Source organism: Hippocampus guttulatus, chromosome 21 (genome assembly GCF_054856545.1).
Source record: "Hippocampus guttulatus isolate MCC_2025c chromosome 21, RoL_Hgut_1.0, whole genome shotgun sequence".
Lineage (NCBI taxonomy): Eukaryota > Metazoa > Chordata > Actinopteri > Syngnathiformes > Syngnathidae > Hippocampus > Hippocampus guttulatus.
In genome coordinates, this window is record NC_141281.1 from 6,353,485 (window position 1) to 6,380,694 (window position 27,210).

At 43.3% G+C, this 27,210-nt stretch overlaps 2 protein-coding genes across 6 annotated transcripts in view; both read right to left on the reverse strand.

Moving 5' to 3' along the window:
- The window catches only part of arhgap12b (Rho GTPase activating protein 12b), a 29,067-nt gene extending 13,913 nt beyond the window's left edge, over positions 1-15,154 (reverse strand). For all 5 annotated transcript variants that reach the window (XM_086102111.1, XM_086102110.1, XM_086102109.1 and 2 more), the window contains exons 1-2: positions 15,006-15,154; positions 11,130-11,901 (exon numbers count right to left, since the gene is read on the reverse strand). In XM_086102111.1, coding sequence (XP_085958237.1) covers positions 11,130-11,807 — 678 coding nt within the window. In that variant the 5' untranslated portion in view covers positions 11,808-11,901; positions 15,006-15,154. The remainder of the gene's footprint in view (positions 1-11,129; positions 11,902-15,005) is intronic.
- A 2,283-nt stretch (positions 15,155-17,437) lies between these two features.
- Positions 17,438-26,903, reverse strand: LOC147186877 (kinesin-1 heavy chain-like). The gene is made up of 25 exons (XM_086101886.1): positions 26,714-26,903; positions 25,572-25,659; positions 25,412-25,485; positions 25,204-25,308; positions 25,066-25,114; positions 24,628-24,683; positions 23,892-23,979; positions 23,395-23,519; positions 23,190-23,294; positions 22,873-23,018; positions 22,534-22,682; positions 22,260-22,456; positions 21,963-22,031; positions 21,643-21,849; positions 21,412-21,555; positions 20,923-21,111; positions 20,529-20,646; positions 19,935-19,984; positions 19,741-19,850; positions 19,545-19,646; positions 19,398-19,458; positions 18,867-18,938; positions 18,207-18,311; positions 17,678-17,891; positions 17,438-17,574 (listed from the first exon to the last, which is right to left on the reverse strand). Exons 1-25 carry the CDS (start codon positions 26,837-26,839, stop codon positions 17,438-17,440), a joined length of 2,886 nt encoding a protein of 961 aa, XP_085958012.1. The 5' UTR covers positions 26,840-26,903.
- Positions 26,904-27,210: the final 307 nt, after the last annotated feature.

The following is a 27,210-nucleotide window of genomic DNA, read 5'->3' on the forward strand; positions in this document are numbered from 1 at the left end:
AAAAAAACTGATTTTCCTCCTGCGACGTAAGCAGGGACAGATTTTGAGGACAGGGGGGAGCCTGCAGCCATGCTATGTGTGCATATGGGCATGCTGTTGTTGGTCAGGGAGCACAACATTCTTGCAGGGAAGCTGTCGGTTCTGCAGCATGAGCAGGACATACATCAAACAAACAATTTCTATCTGGGACAAGATGTTCAACGGTTATTTCAGAAGCACCCAACGGATCAAAGATTTCCAGCTTCTATTTGGGGCTCAGCTCAAGTTAGAGCGTAAAATCAAACACCAGTGAGTCAGATTCTGATTGACACCCCCTCTTGAGTCCCGTTCCTCTTTTTAAAGCATGAAGTGACATTCCTGAAGCATTTACGAAAATCTGGGCAAATATCGGTGAGCAGCAAAGGAGTGTTCTCGTTTCTGGTCCAAGGAGTCCAAACATCCAACAGAATCTATCCGAGTGATCTTTGCGGTAGTCTGTCTGGCACTGACAGGCTCTCTTGTCTCTTTGTGAAACAGTTCAACACACAGCTTCCAACCGAGAAGCACGGGAAAATAATGAATGCGCGGCTGACAAGATGTACAAAGGACAACGATCAGAACAGATGCACGCGCCACGCTATTTACTCTCTGGGGATTGTCTCGGTCTGTAGACGAGTCACTGCGAGCAGACTTTCCTCTCGATGGGTACTTCCCCCTTCCTCGAACATACTCTTAAAGCTGCGTGGAAGCATAACAGTCACAAAGTACCTTCTGTTCTCCAAATAGTGAGAAAAACAGCCAGGCGGGCGTGCATGGGGGCAGGATGAAAGCGCTACACTGCAATCTGTTCCTAACACAACTATGCAAAAAATAAAAATGGCAGAGAGAGGAAGTGATTCTCTTTGTACAGTATAAAGCAGAACGCTGGATTCTGAAATCGGGGTAGGTACAGTATACCATGCAGATCAATGCTACGTAATAATTACGGATAGTCATTAGATGAAATGTTCTCGGTGGACTGCGGGGAATCGGTCAATAGTCATTTCAGGCAATAAATTCAACCAGTTTTTTTCTCTTTCCCCAGTAATGATTATTTTGTCTCCTCCGTTGCAGGAATTGTGAAGCGGATTCAGACTTCGCAGCACTCCATAGTAGGCAGCTGAGATTTTAAGCCTCGAGTTAATGACTAATCCTGACCTAAAGCCTACAGCGTGATTGGTGTGAGCCAATTATACAAAGTCCCCTCCCCATTTGCTGATTGGCTGGCTAGATGCGGAGTGGGGGGGGGGGGGGGGGGTTGATGAAACTGGAGGTCTTGATGGGAAAGCTCAGACCCAATTAATCAATTAATATGACTGGCAGGGATGCTGGAGACAGCATTTTTCATTTACTTGACTATTATCATGGGAGTATGGGTAAAAATACATTTTTCGGTCGTTTTACTTTAAAATGCCCGCTCTTTTTGGGGTAGGTAAATTGTTGCCATTTGACATTGTTAGTCTGGTTGCCATCTTTCTTCTGTGCAGCTTTATATAGTGAAGTACATGTGGCAAATATCACTGTGACGATGACTTTGAAAAATAATTATTTATTTGACAGGGTTTTAACTTTTTAAACAATAAGAGCGTTAGATTGAGTGTTGGCAGAGTGATCCAAGCAGATTGACATCAATTAAACTAATACATTGTACAGTAAATATTGGCAGCTGTCTCGGCCCTCTGGAGCTGATGAGTCACTATCCGCTCAAGGACATTGTGTCGGGTTTTGATGTATGAAGACATCAGTGACAGCGTATATATACACTCGACAACGTAAGCGTGACGAGCGAGTGGAGCGATGCGGGTGCAGAGACAGCGAGGGACACAAGGGCTCTTGGTACAGAGTGAAACAAAAAGAAATCAGTGGCCCTCATGAACCAAACACAGCGATATTCGTGAAAAGTGGACACTTTCACTTTTTGTTTTACACAGCCAAGCTTCCTGAACACAGTTGGAGTAGATGCATTTGGAAGACCTTGTGCACACCATTATTGGTGTTTTTTTTTTTTTAAAGGTCAACTGTGAAGTCATTTTAGAACACCCCAAATGAAATATGTTTCTGTCAAAAGTAATTAAACAAAATACATGAAATAAAGCATGAAAAAAATAACTGCTCTATGGTAAATTTGACAAAGTCATCGATTTCCCGAAGTGAGATCTTAACGAGCGTCCCGGAAGTGTGATGTCATCAAGCTATTACAAACTAAAGATTTGTTTCCATCATTTGCCCTCAGAGTTATTTTTGTCCCCTTTAAAAAAAAAAAAACAAAAGCAATTTGCATCGTTATCTGAAGAGCTGACTTGCAAACTTGCAAAAAAATCTCATCCAGTCTCTGTGTATGTCATGCAACCTGCTGATGATACTGCGACACTCGAAGCTCAGTGGCCACTTGCCTCAAAGCGCATCTAGTTTGAAACCTCGCAATGGCGAGATGCTGTCGAGAATGTGAATGTCATTCGTGTGGGGAATGTTCGGAACTGCTGGTTGAGTCATCGTGTCGAGAAGCAATCCAAAAGCCCATGAACTAGCAAGGATGATGATTATATGCACAAGTAACAATTACATCCAAGACACAGGCGCTCAAATGAATTCTGGTCTACTCAGCCAAGCAGCCTAAGCCGTATATCACATTCACTCAGCGTCTCCTTGGCCATGACAGAAAGCTTGCTACTCACAATGTAGTGTGGGCTCCTCAGGTAGGAAAACATTGTCCAAAAATGTCAATTCTGGCGACAACTAAGGCTATCCAAACAGGTGCAAAGGAGGCTGCGGGAGCTTATTCACCTTATCTGCATTGGGAATGTCGTCCAACGGATGAGAAGAGACGACAGTGGCTGATTAAAGGATCTTAAGAGATCTATTTCGAACCACGGCGCTTAAACGGGAACACTCATTAGCAGACTGACCTGACTACCTTGCACAGAAGGAAACGCGGAGGAAGAGATAGAGAGAGGGCAAAACAGATGAAGGAGAAAAATGGAAAAGTAAAAAAAAAAAAAAAAAGAGGGCATTGCTTGACATGTGGCCATGCTCAAAGTTCACTCAAAAGGCCAAAATAGGTTAGAGGTTGCGACCCTGGAGCCATAACGTCTGTGGTTCACACACTCTATTTGCACCCACAACTGAAAATATAGATGAGAGAACTTTTGGATGGATGAGCCTGATTACTAACAAAAAAGAAAAAAAAGGAAGCATATATTTGTTTGTTTGTTTGTTTGTTTGTTTATTGAACATAAAACATATATACAGTAATAATTTGACAGAAAATAAGGTAGATAAAAAAAGTAAAAAGAAAGAAATCAATCTTCATTCAACACAGTTATTATGTTCAAGGGAGTAGGAAGAAGTAAAAAAACTTATCTAGTCCTACCCCGTTATGTGATTGTATCTAATAAATCATTTTTATATCAATCAGAAAAGAAAAAAGTAAGAAGAAAGAAGTCTCCATTAAGGCTCATACTTTACCCTTAACCGTGATATTTTTACAACTTTTGGTTTGTATCGGGATTATATACTTCCACACCCTGACACTCTTGTGTCAATTTTCTCTTGTATTCATAATGGATATTTATATACCTTTCTCTATTTATCAACTTAGTTCTGATTTATCATTATATTTAATGTTTTGAATTTATCATTTTAACTCTGATTGATGTAGGTTGTTTGTACTCTTTTTTTGAATTTGTTTTTGAACTCAGCAAGCGATTTACTCATTTTCAGGTCCGTTTCGAGATTATTCCACAGATTAACACCTTTGATAGATACACTTCTTTGCTTGATGTTTGTTCTTGTTTTGAGTTTTTTGAATAAGTTGGTACCTCTTAAATCATAGCTGCTTTCTCGAATTTCGAAAAACTTCTGAATGTTTTGGCAGAGCAGGTTATTGTGTGCTTTGTACATTAATTGGGCGATTTTAAAGTCAACCAGGTCATAAAATTTCATCGTATTTAATTTGATAAATAGTGGATTTGTGGGTTCCGTATATTTTGATCTATTAATAATTCGAATTGCTTTTTTTTGTAGGTTGAGAATAGGGAGTGTGTTTGTTTTGCAGGCATTTCCCCATATTTCCACACAGTAGTATATGGTAATAATAATGAAGTGTATAATGTGTACAAAGATCTCTTATTTAGCACTTCCTTGGTTTTGTAGAGGATCCCTACGGTTTTGGCTATTTTTCTTTTTGCGTTATCGATATGTGGCTTCCAACATAGTTTTGAGTCTATTACTAATCCGAGATATCTCGTATTTGAACTGAGAAAGGTTTCCGTATTTAAAAAAAAAGAAAAACTACATGACAGCCACCCACAAAGGAAATGAAAACTTCCTCACAGACAACCTGTAGGTTGTGGTTGCACTTTATGAAAGCACATCCAGCCTTTGAAAACATTAAATTCAAGAAGTGGTCGGCTTGAGGGACAAGATTCAGTCATTGCATAGGGTGATTTATTAAAAAATAAATAAAAAACAAGTAGTTGCGCTGGGAATTCAGGATGTAGCCTGTCTCTCACCCAGACCTGAACCAAGCATTTTCGAAAATTGATAGCCGGATGCTAAATTGTAATTTTTGATGTAAAATACAGTTGAATGTTAGTTTTGTCATCTCAATCTAGTGAAGTTCGGAGGAGGCCCTCGGGTATGGCTTCACCACGAAGAAACGGAAACTAGTGGTCATGAAGTTGAGTGGACATGGTGGATTATTTTATGGACCGGCATGTTTGGGCTGAGAGAGGCTGTCAGCAGCGACCCCGTACCGATTGGGTTGACATGTTCACAGCTCTTTCAGTATGAGGAAATGGAACTCTGCACAGGCAGAGAGCGAAAACCCAGAACACAGCAGGGGGTCCGGTCAACTCATTTTCGTCCGCTCCCCCTTTGGGGACAGCGTAGGGACCAAATAACAACAACAAAATCATGGTTCGCACAGATTTACCTTCAAGTAAAAAAAAAAAAAACGACGTCAATGTTAGCAGTCTTTGCCAAACAACATTCTCATTGGTCAGCTGACCAGCTCGCCAATCCTTTCCCCTCTGTGTCCTTTTCCTTTTTAGCCAACCACAGAAAAGTTTCAGTAAGCTATGACTATAAAGCTTTTGTCCATGTCAGAGAGAGGGCTGCCTTGTCGTCAATAGAGCAAGTCACATGCTGAGAGTCAGAAAAATAAACTGCATCATCAGCAGACGACACCCACTCTGAAATCATGACCGCATCTTTATCTTTTTTTCAGCGCCAGACAGATTAATCATCCTCACACTTGATGGCCTACACTGTAAAACTAAAACTTCCACTGTCGTGAACCTTGCATTTGTCTCCGACTATTTCTCACTTTCACTTCCAGGTTTTCCTATTAAAAGCCCTTCCCAGGAGGACGGCCTTGACCTCCCAGTGAACCATAGCGCTTCGGCATGTCGTGCCAGTCCGATTTCCTCACTTTCACATGCACCTAAAATGAAAGTTACGTCTGCAACGACGGTTCTATGAATCCCGGGGCATGCTGTCATTGAAGCAGCGCCCTCTGGTGGCCAGAAGGGATGAAATAGAACATTTGAATCACATCAAAAGCACAAGTTTCACTTTGAATATTCCACCTGGGTTGTCTCATATTTTAAATATCCTGAAATGCATTTATTGGCAAATGCGGCGGAATAGACTGTCATCAACTGCATGTCATTTAGTCATCAAAAATCAAAAGGAACCCTAACTTTCCTCCAACCATATTTAGCATCGAGACGAACAGACTATGTGACATAAAGGAAGGATTGTTGAAACATGGCGCATGATGGCATGAGTTGAAGGGGCGAGGGGGGTTACAGAGCGGTTTAACGCAGGAATGTGTTGGACACAACCCCTTAATCCAGATATGTAAGAAGATTGCATTCTAGTAGTATGCGTGCGAGAAGGGTGGGAGGGTTTGTGGGGGGGGGGGTCTGTCCAGGCTCGGACTGAGCTCTAAGCTTCTCCGTCCCACGGCCGGTGGTGCGCGGCGCTCACCAAGAGCCTTTAACACATTTTACATGATTAGGTCAATCTGGCTTGACCTTTCTGTGTGGTTTCATCCGCAGATGGCAATGCTTGGCTCGGTCGAAACAGTACAGGCGGAAGTAGAGAAATGATCGAGAACATGGGATTCAATTGGAAACTTAGACAATGATTGTGCTTTTCCACCACCACTTGAAAAGGTCATTATGGCTGCTCTTTCTTAGGTCATTATATATAATTCACATAAAGATGAAAAAAAACAATGTTACCTCAAGAGAGGTCAAATTGGGAGGCAAGTCAATTGTGTGACCAAAATTCTGAGGGTATTGTGTTGTGCTAAGGTAAGGCGAGATTAAATTAATTCTTCCTTCCATTCTGGCTGTAATAGAGATTTTTTTTTTTTTTTACATCTTGGACAGAATCTTAGTCATTATCAGAGAAGAAAAATAAAAAAAATCAACCGTGGCATAATCTACCTGTGTGTGTTCTGTAGCATTCCAAGTATGAAGTGAATCTGTTAGCGCTGGCATATTCGCATCCTTAATGGACACTGACAGTGTTGCTCTGTCAATCATTAAGACTCTGACTAACCGCTTGCATGGGGTGTCTTTGTGCACTCAAGACGACCCCGATCAGCCTCCCAGTATCTCCGTTTTAATCCAGGAGCTATTTTGGGGAGCTTTGAGGAAACGTGCAGAGACATGTACTTGTATCCCCAAAAGGCGGGGCTTTAAAGGAAGACCCCCTAGCGAGCTGAAAGCCCAACTGAGCGCAATTATGCCAACAGTGGTTGTGTCGTGTTGCAATTGGATTTGTGCGGAAATAACTGTTATGTTATAAAACTATAAAGCGGGCCCCAGACTCATCCATAGCATTGTCGTCGTTTAGCGACAGAAATTTCTGCAAACACAGAAGCCCTGATTGAAGTGCACCATTTACAGACCGCGATAAGTGATAAATTAGGAAGAAAGTTAATCCTTTACAATCCCAAAATCGGGATATATTCAAGGGGGTATACGACTTTCCTCATACTTTTGGTATGCAGAAAACAAAACCAAAAAATAAATAAATACCCCAGCTTTGCACAAGGCAGCCATGCGGAGAAAACCTTCATAGCCCAAACACCATTGCTAAATTACTTGCCCGTCTCATGATATACAGTTTCGCAAGACAAACAAGGCAAAGGGAGAACGCAAAAGGCTGAGTGCACAAATAGCTTGACCTGTCTACTCACCCAAAGAGTTGGCCACTGGGGGGGAAAAGGCTATATCAGCTGTTCAAAGGCCTCTGAAAACATCTCGTCTCGGTTATGTAACTGAGCTTTGAGCACGCGGGTGTCTTGGGCATCCCAAATTATATCTAAACACAGACCTCTGTTGAAAGGGAGCTAGAATTTGGCTCAAGGAATCTCTCGCACTTTATAAAGCACAGAGTCAAATAGTGTATGGAACACCACGGTCGTGTGCCAGCGTCCGCCTCGCCTAAAACGTGTTACACCGATATACAGTACGTACAACAACAACGCACTTGCTAGCTTGCTTCAAGCGGATCGCAAAGGAGGACAGCGTCAGGTAGAAGATGAGGAAAGATAAATCGCTGTGCGACGTCAAAAGCACAGCAGTCAGGTAGTCTTACCTTCTCCGGATACATGCTTGGCCAGTCCACCAAGTGACATTAGTGAGCCAGGCCCAGAAAGAGCCGCGGTGACAGACAGGAGAGGGATTGACTGACCCACATAGAGCACCGGGGAGTGAGAGGAAAGAGAACGATGCTTCACCATCATTCGATACCGAAATTACGGCGAGGCTGCCTCACCACTGGAACTGGCACGACAGTCGAGTTGGCACCATTGTAGTTGCAAATTAAACTGCACAAATCTGTCCCTGCACGTAGCTGCCGGCGGATCTCAAATTTACGACTCACGGGCCAAGTGCCGTCAACCACATACTATTTCATGTGGCCTGCAAAAGGCATCTTTATAGTTTTAAGAACATTTGGTGGGGTTTGGACATGTGAGAAAGTTGTAATTGGGTGTGTCCATTTACAATTTTTGAGGTCAAAAAGTACATACGGTTGTTTGTTTACATTCCTTTTTAGAAGTCTTGTGAAAATACCGATAACTGTGACAATTTTGGACGTGATTAATGTGCCATGAAATTTCCCCCGCCGCCAAATTTTCTAACTGTCAGCACTGAAAATTATCTACTTATCAAACTACAAAATGCCACCAAAACGATGTTAATTTAGAGTCATTAACTGGAGAATTGTCATGATCCCAGTTTCGTGATGACTGAACTGCAAAATACATTAATAAAATAGAGATGAAAGATTCTAAGCGCTTCAATATACGGTACATCTTTTGAAAGGAGTTTAAAACAGAAATGATTCTCCAAGCATGATTTGTCAACATCAGTTCAGGTTGTCTTGAAGGCTGGGCCGCCGGGGGTTTGCAGATTTAATCCTCTTCTTCTAATGCAGAAGGTACAGATCAGAATTGTGGGCGGTTGGAGAACAAAAAACAAAACAAGGTGGACACAAGGTCCAAGAGCAGGCTCGCGGAGACTGCATGTTTGTCAGTTTCCTGACTGTTGCACTGCCCTTCACCGAGATTACTCCAGACAAGAGCGTCAAAAACAATGACTCGAGGAGAAAATAGGTGGGAGGTTGAAAATAGGAAGCGGTGCAGACATCATAGAAGAGCGACTGAGGAGGGTTCCAGACAGCGAGAGGAAAGAGAGGGTAAGGAAGCGAAGGAGCAGACCGGAAAAAAGCGCTCACATGAACACAGAAGATGCACTATTAGCTCAGCATCAGATTGGATTAGATTACAAGCAGTCTGGTGCCTGACTGTTGCCGAGAGGACGGCCTTTCCTTGACTTTCTTTTTCCTCACTGTACAGCACTGTGTGTGTGTGTGTGTGGGGGCACCAAGACAAGAATGTCAAGTATGCCCTGGAAAACAAGCTCGGGCCTCCTTTTCAGCTGCCATGGGAGTAAGCCTATTGGCTAAACAGAGATTACAGGGCATGGAGAGACAAGACATACGTACGGGTTATATCTGTTTTGAACTGGGCCCATTATGTAAGAGTATGCATTTGCTCGACCTCGCTTCAAAAGATGTCCGCTTCTTGGAACATAGCGAAGCCACTCCCGAAAATTTAAGCTATCTGCCAAAGGAACCGTTTCTGTCAACACATGCACAAACTGTGGCATTTTGTAGGTTTAGGAACAGCTTGTTTCTAGACAGTCAACCCAAAAGCTTCCCCAAGAGACTTGGTGTGCTCCGGCCCGTTTGTTTTAGAAGACCAACACATCCCTTCAGCCAGGTGTGTTGGAGGCGGGAAAGATGTAAAACATGCAGGATAGTAGCCCTTGAGGACGGAGTTTGAGAGCGCAAGCGAGAAAGACAGACAGCAAGGGTGAAACACTTCGGACCACCACATCTTCCACTTGCATGGTGACACATCTTTGAGAGCGGAAAAAAAGATGATTTGGTCTCTCACGTATGACCGCAGGGAACGGTGTGTCCGTTCATTATGTCACAGTGCTTTGGAAGGAAAGTACCATGAGCGAGTCACACTTGAGTAATATTCAACATGCGAAAATGACCACCGAAAATCAACAACCTCCGTGGTGATATCGTGCAACAGGATTTCAAAGGAGAAACGATAAAGTGGCCAAAGAGTGGATCATCTGCCTCTGCTTTTGAAGACCCAAAGAGAACAACTACGAATAGAAAGCGTGGCGTGACGCAGCGAAGTTAAGGGTCACTTGGAGATCAGATTTAAATCGATTATGTGGCCAGGTGGCAGTGCAGCAATCTTTCCGTCAAATCAATTCCTTCTGACCTTTACAAAATGAAAGGCTCATACTGGCTAAATCAACAGGATTTGACTTCTCCTTCGGGTGTCATCAAAATAAATAAATAGAAATAAAAACATGACAGGGTGCCTGTTAACTCATTCACTCCCAAAGACGTTTTTAAACGTCTTTTCAGACTTGGTCTAGAATTGGCTGGTACTGAGTGAGTTAAGATGCTCAAGATGACATTCTCCAGGAGTTAGTATTTTTTCTGTGGGTGCCAAAAAATATCCGTAACTTAGCAAAGACCGGGGGCAGAGTTTTAAAAAGGGGGGGGGGGGGGGGGAGTGGGGGAATCCCCTGCAGGGTCACTCACTTCCCTGGCAACAGGCCAAGAAGGACAAACTAACATGAGACTAAGAAAGGCAGAACAGGGGAGGGAGGAAGTGGGGAGCGGGACCCACCTGCCTCTGAAACTACAAAAGCACAGAGCCACATCGCAGTTTTGGCTAAAGCTGTCCGACTCTTATCGGCACTGTTCAGTGCTGGAAAAAAAAGAAAACACACTTAGGAGTTGTCCATGCAAATGCAAATGCAAATGGTGGAAATGTGTTTGATTTGGCAAGTGGTTTGACAGGCGTGAAATTCAAAAAGGTTGGTGTAGGACTGGCAGAACCCCACCGCCCCCCCCCCCCCAAAAAAAAAAAATCTGCCATTTCCTCGCCCCAAGAGAACTTTTCAAAGGATGTCAATAATGACCTAGCTAACTATCTTGGGGCTAACCCGTGGTCGAGCGTGTGCATTCTCGCTCTCCTTCACTTCATGACATTCACACAAACACAGCCTCTTTCACACAGTGGTCCTCACAGTGGGCGACTGGGGGCTACAGACGGATCCTCCCTCTGATATGACCTACTTTCCATTCAAGCCTGCCTCTCTTTGTTCGTACCATGGTGGAGGAGGCTTCTGCCGCCCGGGCAACAAAGAGCACAAGCAGCATTTGGAGACTTCAAACTAGCTGACCCTGGCTTGATAAAGCCACCCAAAAATTGGCTGAAATCGGCAGTCCTGGACCACTCCTGCTTTTTCATTATGTGGGGAGAGCCTGTAGGTTTCTAAGGCCTCATTCCTCTCCTCCCGCCAATACAAGGCCAGTCTCGGTAATCAATCAGCTAACGTCACCAAAAATGAACCGAAATGGATCCGAAGTTGTAAACAAACCAGTAAGCTGTAAAACTAATCCCCGAGCAGATCAGTGCTTTCAATCACCCACAACGGCACACAGCAGAGTTTGAGGAATCGGCACATTTAGCATACGAGTTCATGTCTTACCTGCATGTGTTCTGTTGAACTGCTGCTGAGCTCATCGCCGGACTCCGAGTCGTTGCGGAGCTTGCTGAGTCCGTTTCCTGGTAGGTCACATTGCGGTGAGGTCTTGTCACTGTCTGGACTTCTGCTGTGGTGGTTCTCCTCTCTGAGCGGCGGCGAGTCGGCTCGTGTCCGCGGGAGGGTTGAATTGTTGGCAAGATGATGATTGTTGTTGTTGTGAAGAAGCACCAATTCGGCAACCACCTTGCAATGATGGGGGCTTCCCAAATTCTGATTAGCATCCTTGGGCGGAGCCGGCGGCGTGACGCGGTCTGAGGAAGGTGACGGCGTGGAGGAAGGCGACGGTCGCCCAAAGCTGGACATTTCTGGCTGCGGCCGGTTCAGGTTCTCATTTGACGCCATACAGATATCCAGAACGGTAGGTTTGGCCCTCAAGGTGGGCTTCTGGGGGGGCATCAGCGCCCGCCGCACCTCTCTGACATACTGGGCCGGCACGTAAAAAGCCTTTGCGCCCTCGTCCTTCCTCACCTGCCACCAGTCCTCATTGGTTTTCTTCACGAGGATGTAGCACTCCCCCTGCCGGATGGTGACCGTCTTGTCTTTGGCCTTGTACTCATAGTCATATTCCACCTCCACGTAGGCTTGACCCGGGGCAAGAGGAAGCCCATCTCGATCAGCCATGACTGTCAGGACTGTCCGTTTTTATAGCGCCGACCTCAGCCGCTCAGCGATCCAGACCCGGAGGGCTCTTCATGTCTGGCCGGGAATGTCTGGGCTGTGGGAGATGACACAGCTTCATGTCAACAGTTTATAATTCGAGGAAGTATTCAGCAAGTTCAAAAACATTTTTTTTTCATTCAATTAAGTGTCCATTTTAATTGACCGACTTGTCAAGTTCCTGATCTTTGTCGATTCATTTCCTGCTGGGCCGACAATGGAAATGTACAAATACAGACCGTGCATGCAATCCGATAGCTACAATGACTCTTTGCAGCGCGGAATTCCTGCACTGGCATCATCCAAAAATAAAAGTGTGCGTGTCATCACGTGTCCCCCGCTGTGCTGCGACTTCACACCATTACACGCATCAATGTGGCCCATAAAAAGACCTTAATTTCAGAACAGATCAAGGCAGCGTGGAAGTCAGGGGACCGGGCGACAAGAGGCCGGTTGTTGTTCAACCTGGGAGGAGAGTTTTGTCAGTTAACCCATTAACTAGTGGGCCACTCCTTCAGTCCAACAGCAGCTCGTGAGTCACTGCACCACTCAAATCAGATTCTTCCCTCCCCCCCTAAAATAGAAGCCGCTAAGGACTGACATCCTTGATGTGTAGGCAGCAAGAGCAGGTGCTTATAGAGAGGCGTGAGAACATGCCGCTGAATCTATAAAGGGGGCCCAACCTCATGCAGAGGAAAAATGCGCAGACACTCTGAAGCTCAGACTGACGGCCCAACACCAAGAATAGACCCGACAGTGGGGAGAGCCGTCTGGGCCTTCCATGTTTCAAGACTATGAGCAACACGCACGGTATTACATAACGGCCAGGCTTTTAAAGTGTGTGTGCCTTTCGGTAGTCACACATGCTTGAACACATACAACATCATCATCATGCCCCGGTGAACTCTCTCAAGGAACATTGGCAGTCTGATGCTGAATTGCACGAGAGGCAGATTGTCATGTCACCGCACACAAGCGGGCAATCTCAGAAAATGATATTCGGAAATTGCTGAGGGGGGTTTTCTCCTGGAACAGTAGCAGTGACACAGCAACAGATCAAACTTCACAGTGAGAACCAAATGTCACGTTGTTAGGTTGACTGACGATAGCTTAATCTGTTTAGATTGCCAGCAGCTGACCTCATCATACCACTCACATCTGTCAGTGCATTTACACATCCGACAACGGTGACAACTCGAAAGTGGAACAGCACAGATGTCGTACAATTTGGAATTCAAGGGGGAAAAAATGGTTTAGTTGCATAATAGGAAAGTGGTACGCACGTTTGTCTTGGCCGCTGAGCACGAACGTCAGGCGACTGAAGCGTTATGTCAACTGAAATCAGTGACTATTCTTAGCGAGACAAAATTGAAATGATTTTTTTTGTCATAGTGAAAACCATCTTCTGCAAGTGCATCCCTTCTACAAGAACTACTGTCTGCCTAACGCAAACCCAAGACCGACACAAACTGGCAAAGAAATCTCCCTTCAGGCATAAAACTGCCTATGTCGTCTTTTTCTGCACTTCCTGGAAAAACAAACACAACAATTGTCTGGCAAAATTAATCACTGTCAACAAATAATGTAGACGTAAGGGATTCTTGGCATAATTCGGATTTAACAACCGTCTAAGGGGGAGAAAAAGCCCCGCTGTCTTAATATTTCGAGTAAAGGACATTGTTAAGCTGATTCGCTTCCTGCGAAGCTGAAGTACAGTAGAAATTAAAAAGGAAAGTACAAATGACATAATCCTGTGACTATTGTCGCATGCTGTTTTGCTGTTGCTGCTCCATGTGTGTTAAAATAGGAGTGGTTTTTATTGTTAACACTTACCCTAATATCTATGCTGATTTCCACTAGCCTGTCTCTGGCATTTCACAATGTATAATAGCATCAAGCTAGCGATCATTTGTTAAACAAAATTACATGGTTTGATGTGTACTGTAAATTTCTTAAACTCTTAACATAAATGTAAAGAAGCTTAACTTTGCCTAGTGTCAGAAAACTGCAATCGTCACCAAAATGTATGTGGATGTGTTTACTTATGCCCACTCCAACCTCTGAAATTATTAGGAAGATTTTAACAATAGTTTGGATTTTATGGACATGAAGCATTTACCTGTAAATGAGATCAAACTGTCGTGAGCGCCTAGGGAGCGGAAATTTCTGATGTCCATAAAATCCAAATATTGGGCCGATCATTTCAATATTCTACGTAAATTTTGGCTATGTTTGATTGTTGTTGTCTGACATTAAATTACTGTATATTAATTAAGCTTTGTCTCTAGAGCGCTTAATGGGGAGGGAAGGGCTTTCTGTCCATAAAAGACATTAAACAACGTGAAGCTTTTTAACAGCAAGTGATTTAGACTGTCCGGTCTGCATCAACAGTTGGATCACAACCTGTGCCTTTGTCTGCACACATCTGCAGCTCAGCCACTGTGGCAGCAAAAACTACTGTGGGACTCGGACAGCCTTTGTCCCTGTGCTTCATTCAAAACAGATGTGGCATCCAGAGCAGCATCCACTCCAACATGTGCTCCTATATTGCTGCAGCTCCATTTCAATCAGACTCTGCAGGTTATTATGAGTGGACGCAAACATTGTTTCTTCGTGTAAAACTATATTGGGGTTTCTGGAGGGGCTGAGTGCCAGGAGGAGAATGCCTGAATCGGAGGGCGGCGGTGATGGTGGGGGCACAGGTTGGGGAGGGGGGCAGGGTCGCCTCCAGCCCGACAACACGCAGCAGGAATACGGCACAAAGAAGTTTAATCCATGTGATTCGTAACAAAGGCCATCGAGTCGACATGCCCGGCGGCGAGGGAAGGGCAGCCGAGGAAGAAGCACCCCCGAGTGGGCACAAGCGGCCGAGCACACCGCGAGGAAACCGCCTCAAAAAAAACTCGGCGCGTGCGCTATCCACGGGGAATGTTTGCTTAACATGCCATAGATTTACAATGTCAAACGCCGCTATCCAGCGATTCTAAGGGCATTACCTCCCGTGACAATTTCGAGGGGGCTCACGCATGGACAAAGCACGGCAGGTTCACCGACATAACAAACAAACAACCTGCAACAGCGTGCATAGCAACAAAGTAACTCCAGACGCAAACCAATAGCCTCACGTCGACGACAGAAAATCTCTCCACGACCCGTACTAACCTTGCAAAACTCTAATGGCGTCTCTTGATGGACCTGGAGGGTGATTGTGCAGGAAGTGTTCCCTTCTAATTTTGTATGGACAGTTCCGATTAAGTCCGCAGCGGTTCTCCAGGCTTTTCGGTCTGTTCGCAATCCCCCGCCTTGCCTGAAATTCTGCTAAGTAGGTGTAGCGATGCCAATCACATCCGGTCATTACTTTCACAATAGATTTGAATATAAGCCTGGTTTATGAAAGTGTCATTGTTGACATTAGTGAGTTTTTAAACTGTTTTTCTCACACGTATCATCTAAAAAAATACCACCATCAGAACTAACATTAAAGTCCATTACCAAGTTGTTGTTTGACTTTCGGCTTCGTCCCTTTCAATCGGGGTCACCCCAGTGGAGTCACATCAAAAGAGAGAGGTTTATTTTCTAGAAAAAATACATTGATTATTACTGGAAGTCACAGTAACATTATGGAGGGTATGAACATTAAAGTTGCAACTGATTCAATCAAAAGTATTGGACACACATTCCTTCAGTTTTTTTCTTCAGAAAACGAGAAAAATTAAATCAAATTCTGATTTACCTACAGTATATTTATTAATAATTGCATTTCAGGTTTAGAAATGAATGACATAGTTAACTAACAATATGCTGTAGCTCAAAACAGATACCCGTAAATAGCTGTATGAGTATTTATTGAAGATAAAGAATGTAAAAGCCTTTTAAGTACTTATTTAATATCCTTGATATCCGGGTAGTACGAGTGGGCAAGAAGATGCTCATAAACACCACACAAATTAAAACGTCTTACCTGGCGTTTGTTTACCCAGCGTTGATGTTTACGTAGGTTTATTTTGAAAGCACATTCAGGAGAATTCCGGAACTAGTTTGGCGTGTTTTATTTAACGCAGGATGCAGGTTTGCCGATTCCACATTACCACGGGTCTGTCATTGTGCAGTGTGCACACTGCAGTTTTACAGTTCGCTCTGTACCTTTCCAGTTCTTTCTCCTTGTTTTTGTCCAGTACAACTGTGGTCGCATCAAATGCTTGTCACTGACAGATGACAGGTCTTGACTGATCTTAGTTACATCGTATGGAGGCGATCCATATTGGAGTTCCTCCTATTTTTGGAAATTTCCATAGCTTTCCATAAAAACTCTGCCTGCAAATGCAAATAGGCTCACGCCTCTTGTCAGGCTGTACAGTGTTTGGCAATCACAACGGGGTGTTTCACATCCAAGCAGGATCATCATGAATGATTCAGCGGACTGATCCGGTAACACGGCAACATCTCCATGGAAAACAGTCAGCAGTCAAAGCATCGAAGTTGGCCTCAGGCAATTGAGTAGCACATTTACATAATATCATAAAATGTGGAGACTAAAGAATACACGAGCATTGAGTACAGGGATTGTTCTGTACAGCATCTTGTTTGACAAAACACGACTGTTTTGTGCAAGAGCGTCCCCTTTCGGCGAAAGGACGAAAATGACAAGATGTGCACAATTGGCAGTGAACACGAATGGCGCTAATAGAAGGACTTTATGAAACTCGTCACGTTTGTTTTTAATTACTAGTACAGGTTTTGACACATCAGTTTACAATTAAATCTTATAATTAAACTACTGTGCTGTACAACGAGGTCCGACTAGTAGCCACGTGTCATTCACTAGTCTCATCCCGAACCACGTCTCTGTGTGCCCTGTAATTGGCTGGCAACCAGTTCAGGGTGTCCCCAGCCTACTGCCAGAGGAGAGCTGACCGGCTCAGAAATAAATGCACACTCACACCACATCATTCCTATGTACGGTAAATATATATTATTTATTTCGTATTAATAGGGATCAGAGCCCACCAATGAAAATTTGTATTTTGAATTGTGTTAAGTGTTTTTATGTCAGTGGTGGTAAACCGAAAAGGCACAAATGTAATTATCATGAACATTAATCAAGCTAATGTGGCTCTGGAACTTGTATTCCACATCCATTTGTTTCCAAATTATTCTAACCCATGTTTCATGACAGCACAATGCACACGATAATCCAATTATAATGGGACAAAGTTATGGTAACTGTTTAATTCCTTCTTGATAATTATGCATGTGGAAACAACTCAGGGCAGTTGGATTTTGAAGGATGGAATGTTTGTACAGAGAAGGGGAAGTTTGAAAGGGGAACTTCCGCAGCCAGCGTGTACAGAGACAACACAGTATGTACACATTGATGGAAAAGAATGACGTGTCCGAGGTTTTTATCTTCATGCTTTGCAGTGAGCCGACCTTCATGATCTGTTGGGATAAGAAATAACACAAATGAAGGAGGGAATAAAAATACACAAATCGTCTCTCAAGGGATTATTTTGGATCTTTTTCATTACAGACTGCATTTCAAGGCAATCAAAAATGAAAACAAAAGAAAGAATGTTTGTGGCTACAGTGACAAATCAATTAAGTATGTTATTCCGCTCTTGCCTGTCATCCCCTTCCTTGATGCCACCATAACTTTGTATGAGGTTCGACCTGTTTCCATTGGTGTTCAAAAGCGAGGCGCCTGGCAGTTGGCCTGGTCGAATGGGCTTGGCTGCGTTGGATGCAGAGCAAAGATTAGTCATGTTTGACACATTCAGTTGAACATACAGTATTTCTCAGACCCATGTTCAGTAAACATTTTCTCTCCCACCTACCTATCTGAGCAGAGCCCCTCCTCGCCATGTTTTTGGGCTTGGTGGCCTCCCGAATGCGCTCAACTTCCTCCTCGTGGCGTTTGCGGTCACGTGCGGCACTCTCTTTGGCCTCCTTCAGAGCACCCTCCAAGGCTTTGATTCGTTCAATTGTGGTCTGCAGGCGCTTTGCCATTTTAGGAATCTCAGAATTGAGGGCAGCATTGTCCTGTAGCAGCTGCATGGAGTCGAAAGCACATATTAGGAAGACAACCATATTACGATTGAGGTGGGACTATTAGTGGCCATTTTGGTCCGCCTTGTGGAAATCTCCTCGTTCATGGCACATGGTTACTAGTTGGTCCAACCTTTCAAGTAAATTCACTGCAGAACTGAGTTTGGACAATGTGGTGGCGGTGTTGGAATCCATAGGGTATTTTGAGGACAAAGTGCCACAGGCACACTAGTTTGACAGCTCTTCTTGTTTCTTTTGTCATCTTTGCTGCAATTTGTACATTTTGTTGTCAGTGAATTTTTTTGCGCATGTACATACCAGTTTGTGAGCTTTGGTGAGTTGCTCCAGGTTGTTTTCCAGGTAGCAGATCTTCCGTTTCTGGGCAGCGCTGACCTCTCTTTCTTCTGCGCTCACTTGAGAGTTCTGTATGAAATATATTGAATTTGGACAAATGATATTTTATGACTTATTTTCCAAATCCAGTAATTGTAGCAATACAATCAAATGGTTTATATTTCACGGATATAACAGTTTTAGCGAAATAATGTCAGATTTAAGATCATCTCTATTTTCCAAGAAAGCTTGCTTTTCCTCGGCTTTGTTAGTCGTATCAGCCTTAGCCGGAGAGTTGGTGGAACGGAGCTAAAGGCCCAAGTTCCTATTTACAGCTGCCACCTTTGAAGAATCTGATGGCCTACTTAGTGCAGAAACTCTGTTGTGCGCTCCAGATTCATTAACTTTTCATCACGGTGCAATTTAAATGGAGCATATTTGGGGCATGCAGGAGCATAAATATATATGGGGCTTCAATGTCTCATTAGAGGTGAAAATGTGGATTTGGTATCATATCGGATAGGAAATGAGAAATATGTGGTTGTAGAGGACCACAGTGTAGGCAGTTATAGCAACCATATCATAGTTTAGAATAATACTTTTTTTTTTTATGGGTGAAACAAACCCTATGTTATGTCCACTGACCTTTTTGACTTTTATGACTAAGTCTTGGACAAAAAGTCTTCTGAGGTTGTGAAGCGTCTGCAGCTCCCGACCCTGTTTCAGACAAAGATGAAAAGAAAAGCGCTTTAATTGATGCAGATGAAAAGCACGGTCGATATAATCGTTGTAATTTCATGGCAAGCAAACATGTAATTAACCCGCTGCGTTGGCTTTAGGAGAGAAAGAGTAAAAAAAAAAAGTGTGGCGGCTAGAAGTTGAGTCAGCGGTTTCGCATCTTATCCCGTTGTAAAATTACCGAGTCATTTTGTTTGCTTCACGATTCCTTTTCACTTGCGTTTGCTATTAAAGTGATTTTCAAAGACTTGGAGGAGGAGTGGAATTTTGACATTTAGCTCCTTGTTGGAGCTACAGTACAAAAAGTATTGAAACAATGAAAAGTTGGACACAAAGGTTGCAGAAGGTCAAAAGAAGTTCATGTATAAAGGGTCTAGTGTATTTTAGGCTCATCCTGAAATGTCACCCCAATGTCCAATTCCGCGAAGCCTAACTTACCACTGTTTCCTCCAGTCCCCTCAAGTCCTGCTTTGTCTGCTCCCGTTTGTCCTGCAGCTCCCTTATCAGAGTAACATCAACGATATCACCAAACCAAAAGACTAATTCAGTGATGATGATGGAGAGAGAGAGAGAAAGAGACGTTACGTGAGCTCTTGTAGCTGGCGACTCTTCTCTTGTTCCACTGCCTTGAGCTTCTCATGCTCAACTCGCCACCTCTCCTGTTCCAGCATGATCTCCTGGTTTTGACTGCATGTGTATTATCAAGCAGCATTCAGCATGGGGGGCATTCAATCGTGTTCAGATGAGGTTGAGATGAGAGAAGTGAAGGTGGTTTTCTTACTCCTGGAGCTCGGTAATGAGCTTTTCCTTGCTGTCCAGCTCGTCTCTCAGGTTGCTGATCTGTCTTTGGTGGGCCTCTCTGTGGGACAGGATCTGCTTCTCCACGGCTTCCTAGACAGAATCAAACGTACAACGGCTCATCCTCACGGTTGAGCACATATGACAGTCGTCAGGGAGGTCTTAGTGAAGGCGTACCTTCACCTCATTGGCGGACTGGATCTCATTTTCCATCACATTAACCCTCTCTGGCGGAAAGAAAAACAGAGTGTAAAATATATTTAATACACATTTTTGGTTACCTTATCGATTTTTTTTATCTGCTTTTCCAAATAAAGTATAAAAATAAAAGATATTCCCTGTTCGCTATCATAAAAGTATTTCTGAAAACGAGTAGAAGTTAAATACAAAAAAAATGCAAAGATAAGTTTTAAAAAAACGCACAAAATACATTTTGATCATTACTTGAAGAGGAAGTGAAGTCAAAACATTTTTGTACAATAATACTTTCTATTTTCCATCTCAGGGCGGCCATTTTCCCACTTGTCGTTGACTGAAAATGACATCACAGTTGCTCATAGAACATAATGTAAAGAAAATGTTTGACTTTCCCTTTGACTCATTCACTCCCAAAGACGTTTTTAAACGTCTTTTCAGACTTGGTCCAGAATTGGCTGGTACTGAATGAGTTAAGATTAGCATTACAAAAACATGCCAAATAAAATATGAGTTAAGTAATTTCGGAATGATATCATTTAAATGACATTTAAATACAGTCCACGTTGTGCTCACCTTGAGCTCTGATCCTGACTATTTCTTCATTAAGAGAGTCCACATTTTCCTCCAACTGTCTTTTCTTTTGCTCAACATTCTGAAGACAGTCTGTCAGGGATTTTATTTTAGCTTCGTACTGCCCACAGACAGGCACAAGCAAAAACACACGGAAAGAACTGTAAACACAAACTCAGAGAAACGAAGTGACAGTACTTTTGAAATCCACAATGCAGAAAAAAAATGTCAGCCAGTTGAGTCGCAACGGGATCCTCAAATATCACGAAGAATAATGAGAATAACGGGACTAATTGCTCATGAGTGTTTGCTTGATTATTTGTATAATAATCGGGTTATCAATGCCCCCGGCACTGATAACCCGCACAACACAACTGACGACAGATTGACGAGTTACCTGAGAGATGCGAAGCTGGCAGGCCGTTAACTCCCTCTCAGTGCCCTCCATCTTCTGGGTGCTGTCAGCTTGGGAGCTCTCCAGATGTTTGTTGCGTTTCACCATCGTTTTTACCTCCGACTTCATTTTACTAATGTAGAGTCGAACCATCGTGAACTCCTCGTCTTTGACACCGCTGCTCTCGTGTTGCTGGTGGGCCACATATATACCTTTCAGATGTATGCAAAAAAACATGCGATTCCTGTTCTGACATTACTTTTGGCATATAAACAATGGTCAGTTGAGGATGTGGAAGTAATAAAAATGAAAAAAAGTCTTAAATTAAACATATTTTTCTTCCGGTCAGGACATTTGATATTTGGCCACATGTTGCTAGGCAGATCAGTTCATAGGGTGCAATCAAAATCCAGTCGGTAAATAGCAGCATAAAAAAAAAAAAACCTTCTTGGTGCCCTGTCATTTTGGATTCAGTTCAACTTTACTTGTTACCTTAATGTCATTGCTGCCCACCGCCAAGCCTATCTCTGTTAGGTCCTTTAGTAATGATGACATCATTTCTGCCACCCTTTTTTTTTGGTGGTTGGTTATCTCCTTCAGCTTCTGGAGCTCGCAGTCAATCGAGGCCAAAGAGCTCTGGCGAGGACATAAAAACCGGGCTGGCAATTGGATTCGTTTCAGTCATTATCTCCACAGTCGCCATAGAGATGATGAACTTCGTACAGATTTCTCATTCAGTTCCTCACTCAGGGCCTCAAACTCCTGCGTTTTGTTCTCCACCTCCTGGCTTTTGAGGTCGTAGTTCACAGCAAGCTCTTCCAGGGCCTGCAGCACCTCCTTCACCTCTTCCTTGGAAGCTTCATTCTCTGTCAACAGCCGTTTCAGCTCTGTCTGTAAGCTGTCGTGGTCCCGCCGGGAAGAGGCGAGGAGCTTAACGCAAGCAAGAAGCAGAGAAGAAAAAAATGTGCATTGCTTGCTTATTTTTGCTAGTTACAGTGTTAGACAATCAGGGGTGTTGATAAGAGGCGAGAGTGGGTCGTCACCTCCTCCTGGTCCAACATTTGCTGCTTAAATGTCTCCACTATTTGAGACTGTTGATTAATCTCCTCGTCCTGGAAGGATGAATGGACAAGATGATCACTACTAATTTTGTAACCAAAGTGTCCAAAATAGACATCTGCTGGCCAAACAAATCAAGTATCTTTAGACGAGTGGACCTACAAAGCTCGTGACTTTAAAATGTTTAATTTGGTTTATTTCATTTCATGGAGTCCGATTTGTGACATGACATGCATAGCGTATTAATATCCGTAACCTTCCAATTTTAGAGAATCAATGACCTTGTCATCCAGCTCCTTATAGAGTTTGGCCATCTCCGCCTCGTAATGTCCCGTCTCAGCCGGAGTGAGTTTGACGCCAGGAAGGCTGATCGGCGCTGGCGATGCTTCTGTCTTATCATTGGGAGCGGCGTCTGCAGCCTTGGCCTCCTCCTTGGCCTTCTCCTTGTCAAACTGTTCCTCTACTGGCACGGTCTCTCCTGTTACAAGCAACAGACGCGCGTAAATGTAGCACACTGGAGCAAATTGAAAATTGGTCAAATTGAAATCTTCTCACCCTTCCTCCAGCGGTTGATTTCCGTTTCCAGCCAGGTTACGCTGGTTCTCAGCACCTTGTTCTTCTCTTTCTCTTTTTCATACTTGCTTTTCCACTGCTCTGCCGTCAGCTCCATGTTCAGAGTCACGGTGTTCTTGATGGTCTTGGCCCTGGTCACGCAGAAAGGCGACAAACGAGCATTTTTAGGTCGGCGCCGATGCAGAACTTACAGAGAGGCTCAATGTATTTTCGCAGTGAAATACCGAAACATAAAGGAAATTGAGCTGTTGCCAAAGGACGAATATAGATAGTATAATTGTTGAAGAAGAATGGCATAAAAAAACAAATAAAATGACGTACCTTTGTCCAAACAGCAGAGTAGACCTGGTCTCAGCATCATTAAAGGATGAAGGTGAACAGCAGATGACCATGGTGGTCCGACAGTTTCCTCCAAGGGAGTCCTGCAGGATCCTGGTCATTTTACTGTCTCTGTATGGCACATAGTTCTGGGCAAAGATTCAGAAAGAAAAAAATTCTTTGGCTACCGCTGGGATACACCTTTCACAGAGAGTGCCTTGTTTGAGAAATGGCAGAAACACAACATTTTACACTTGACGGGCAATAGAAGAAAAATAAACTGGACGAAATAAAAACAAAAACTTGGAAGACTGACTTACCGAGCCCTCAGCCAGTGCCGAAATAACATTTCCGAGTGACGACAGAGACTTGTTGATCATCTTGGCTTCATCCAGCACTGTACCCTCCGCTCCAGTTTTACCCACCTGGGAAAAGCAACAGAACAAGCCATCAGAATGAGCTCCACGAAAGGATTCAAGTTCACATAACGTGGGGACAGAATGACGAGAAGAAAGACGTTCCTACTTTTTCACTCCCAGCCAGATCCACAAGGTAGAGTTTGCTGGTGAGTTTCTGCTCCGTCTGAGTGTGCTCCTGCTTGATGTTGATTTGGAAGATGCTGTGACTCCTCGAACTGTGCTCGTTCATGTCTGAGAAACGCGCAAAGGCGCGCACGGGGGAATAACATCAATGGTATTTTGTTGTCATGATTATAATGTGAGGGTACCAACACCTGATTGATCCATTCAGAAGTGTGTATAACATGAAAACGCTATATAACGAGATAGCACAAAATGGAAATTGGCAACTGAAATGATGACAGCACTTAATTTGCACATTTTTCTTCACCGGGTGTCTAAAATCAGAAACACCACATGACTTGAGCTATCCTTCATCAAGAGCCAAGCCTACTTTATTGCAGTTCTGCACTAAAATCCCTTATCTGGTGAGGAACAGTCAGGAGACCCGGTGAGGTCGAACCCATGAGCGGCAAGAGCACCGCACCCGGCACACAGACTCACTTGTGACAGCCACGCTTCTGTTGTTTTTGCCTTCATCAATGGCGTCCATGACTTCGTCGGGACTGCACACGAAGCGCTCGGTACAACCCTGGGGACAAACGCACATCACAAGGCAGGGGGAGGCGTGTTGAGGAGCCTCTTTAGAGGGCTGGCTTGACAGAAAAGCACTTATCGGTATCAAGGACCATAAACACAAAGTATTGACGAATACAGATACAGCCATGCAATGCTGTAGATGGATGTATAGTCAATTGTGGACCAGCAGTATCACTTCATTTTCATATATTGTACCTTTTGCCACTCTGCACTCTCGGCAGTATTTATATGATAGTAATGCTTATTTTCTTTCCATCTATTCTACACAACATACTGCATAATGCCCATTAACATTACTACATAGGGAAGAACCAATGGATCTTTATGTGGTGAACAGTAGCTCATAAAAGTGTGTACACCCCTCACTGTTTGGTCAATATTTGATATGACGTTTTTTTTGTGCAATGTAAATTAATCAGTGTGCAAAGTGGATAATAGTGTCAATGCACTGTCCCCTCAAATCAACTCGACATACAGCTACTAATGTTTCATGACAGTTTGTTTGTTTTTGACTAAATCGTTTGTCGGACATTTTATGCACAATATATAAAATATATGAGTACAGCAATGGACAAAGGCACAAGCTTTGATGTTTTAATGACCTTTTTTTTTCACAGCAATCATTTTGCACACGTTTTACCTTTACATAGGGCACCCTATTTTTGTCCTCGTGGACTGAAAGGTTGGTCTTTGTTACTGTGGAATAAGAAAAAAATGTCACAGCACAATCAAACTCATTGAATTTGGCCAAAAATGGGAAACCACGATATGGAAAGCTGTTTTAAGCATGTATTCTTTATCCTTGAACTCACAACTTAAGGTCCACGCGCCACACTGGCTCTCGTTAAAGTGACGAATGCAACAAAGTAATTTACTAGTCGGGTTATAATTGCATGCTAAATGTGGCACAAGAATTGAAGGTAATTAGAAGGACATACAGTAGTTGTCCTAGTAGTGCAGCAGTCTTTCTACTGGAGAGCTGAATAGTCATATGAGAAAAGTGTACTCGTCATGGACCTTAACGTGGATCCCAAATAAATGCTCAAAAGGCTTCAGATAAGCCATAAGTCATTCATACCATCCAGCAAGTCTTTGATTTTGTCCAGGTATATTTCGAAATAAGAAACCTAAAAATCAAACGACATCTCATGAGATATGATCCCCCATCCCCTCAAAAAGGGCAACAGCTTCATTCTTGATGAAATGGATGACCTACTTTGATGTGAAACTCCAGGTTCTCATCCATGGAATAAATATAATTAAAGATGTCTCCCACGATCCTGGGAATGATTCCCATCATGTCACCATCGTGGAGCTTGCCCTTCGGTAGAAAGATTGAAAGAAAGAAAGACAGGCGACATAACAGGCAACACAGTCTGCATGCAATGTTGCAGCCGAAATCACATCTTGCTGTAGAGCATTACCTCCATTGTGTGTGTTTTACCAGAGGATGTCTGTCCGTAGGCAAATATCGTGCCATTGTAGCCCCCAAGGACATCTTCGTTCATCAAGACCATTTGTTATCGAGGTTAACGCTTGTACTTTGCGTATGCATCCCAATACAACCATTGCGTGTCATCTTACCTTTGACAATTTTCTCAGCCACAGCGTTGTAGAATTGCACCTGAGTAGTATTGGACTGGAACACGCGGTCAAAGTAGTAGGGTTTGCCCTGTAAACAATAGTCATGCATGCATGCATATACATATTGCAGTGGATGTCAGTTTTTCTTATATGTCACATAAAAAAGATCACAATGTATGAGAGCAGACACATCCTCAGGTGAGTCTCAAGTGAGCAAAATAATCATTTGGCTCAGACTTTTAAATAGACGCATGAAGGTAAAAGCAGTGAAATCAAAAAATGAGACATAAAACAAAAGAATAGATACGTTATTCGAATCACCAATCAATAGCCTCTTTATATAAAAAGTGTCCTAGGGGGGATTTAGACTGGCCAGTGACTCAACAAATATCATATCCCAGAGCAAAGCATTCCAAAGTGTGGCCCATAACAACACATCGACTGTACTGTTGATGAAACTTTCAGCTTTCGCCAGCAGCTCAGACACAGTGTGGTACCAAACCTGACTGATAGCATTCACAGTGCATTTACATTTTTAATTATTGCTAAAAAGGAGGGAGACACCATGTACTGTGGTTTAATCATAGGATTTAGTTACATATGTAGCATGATGATTGGCTGGCGTCCAGCTCAGCGTGTTTCCCCAGCTCTTGTTCACTGTCAGCTAGGAAAGGGTCCAGATCATCCAAGACGTTAACGAGGACAGTCGTTATAGAAAATGAATGCACGAACAGCAATTTTGAAAGTGAACGTGAATGTTTTAGGGAGGATAACATGACCAAATGATTGCATGGGGCTTAAAATAGAACCCTGGGGAACACCAATGTGCATATAAGCCAATAATTTTAATGTCTTACAGTCAAATATCCAACTTAAGGGCACTTCAGGTGGTTTAAAAGGACATTGCGGTATACTTAGCTGCAATCAATTAGAGCAAAAATGAATCAGTGGAGATCAAGCAAGCTGTTGGCAGAAGTCACATTTGCTAACTAAGCCATCATTTTAAAAGAGAACCTTTGACTGTGAGGCAGATATATTGCGTGTTGGTCGTAATTTTCCCACAGCTTTGTTTTAGATAGATAGATAAAATAGTAATATCAAGTCTGACGAGCAAAGAGGTTTCAATAGTGTCACCTACTCACCGCAATATGCACACAGTCGTCCCCTTGAAACTTTGGAATATATTTGTCTCCACGGGCGACCTCGGATTTATTCAGTGGCCTGAAGCGGCACACCACCTTGATACTGCACTCCGCCGGGTCAGCCATCTCCACCGCCTTGGAAGGAGGAAGAGCGCCGTGTTGCAATTACTGCTGAGAGGAGGCCGCAGCCCTACAGCACAGCTCACGGTAAACGTCCTGCCTGAATCTCGGCAACTAGTCCTTTGTAAGTGGACATCAGTAAATAAAGAAAAAAAATCCACAAAAATGATGCAGATGCAGGCTCTACACTCGTTTGGAATGGACACAAATGCAGCAGTGAGCAGGGTGGGATCCTACTGTAAAATGTTGGAAGTCACAGGAAGTCACAGGGTGTGAGGATCATGAGATTCAACCTCATTTTCCATTGAGGAGCTCAATGGCTGCGACAGCTATTAATAGATGATATTAAAAACAACTGCAACGATATTATTTCACGC

Excerpts from the sequence above, each read along its gene's own strand:
- LOC147186877 (XM_086101886.1), bottom strand. The coding sequence starts at position 26,839 with ATGGCTGACCCGGCGGAGTGCAGTATCAAGGTGGTGTGCCGCTTCAGG. Across the intron at positions 23,520-23,891 it reads CAGAAGCGTGGCTGTCACAA|ACATGAACGAGCACAGTTCG; the intron begins GTGAGTCTGTGT and ends CGCGTTTCTCAG. Across the intron at positions 20,647-20,922 it reads GCCAGCTTCGCATCTCTCAG|TACGAAGCTAAAATAAAATC; the intron begins GTAACTCGTCAA and ends GTCTGTGGGCAG.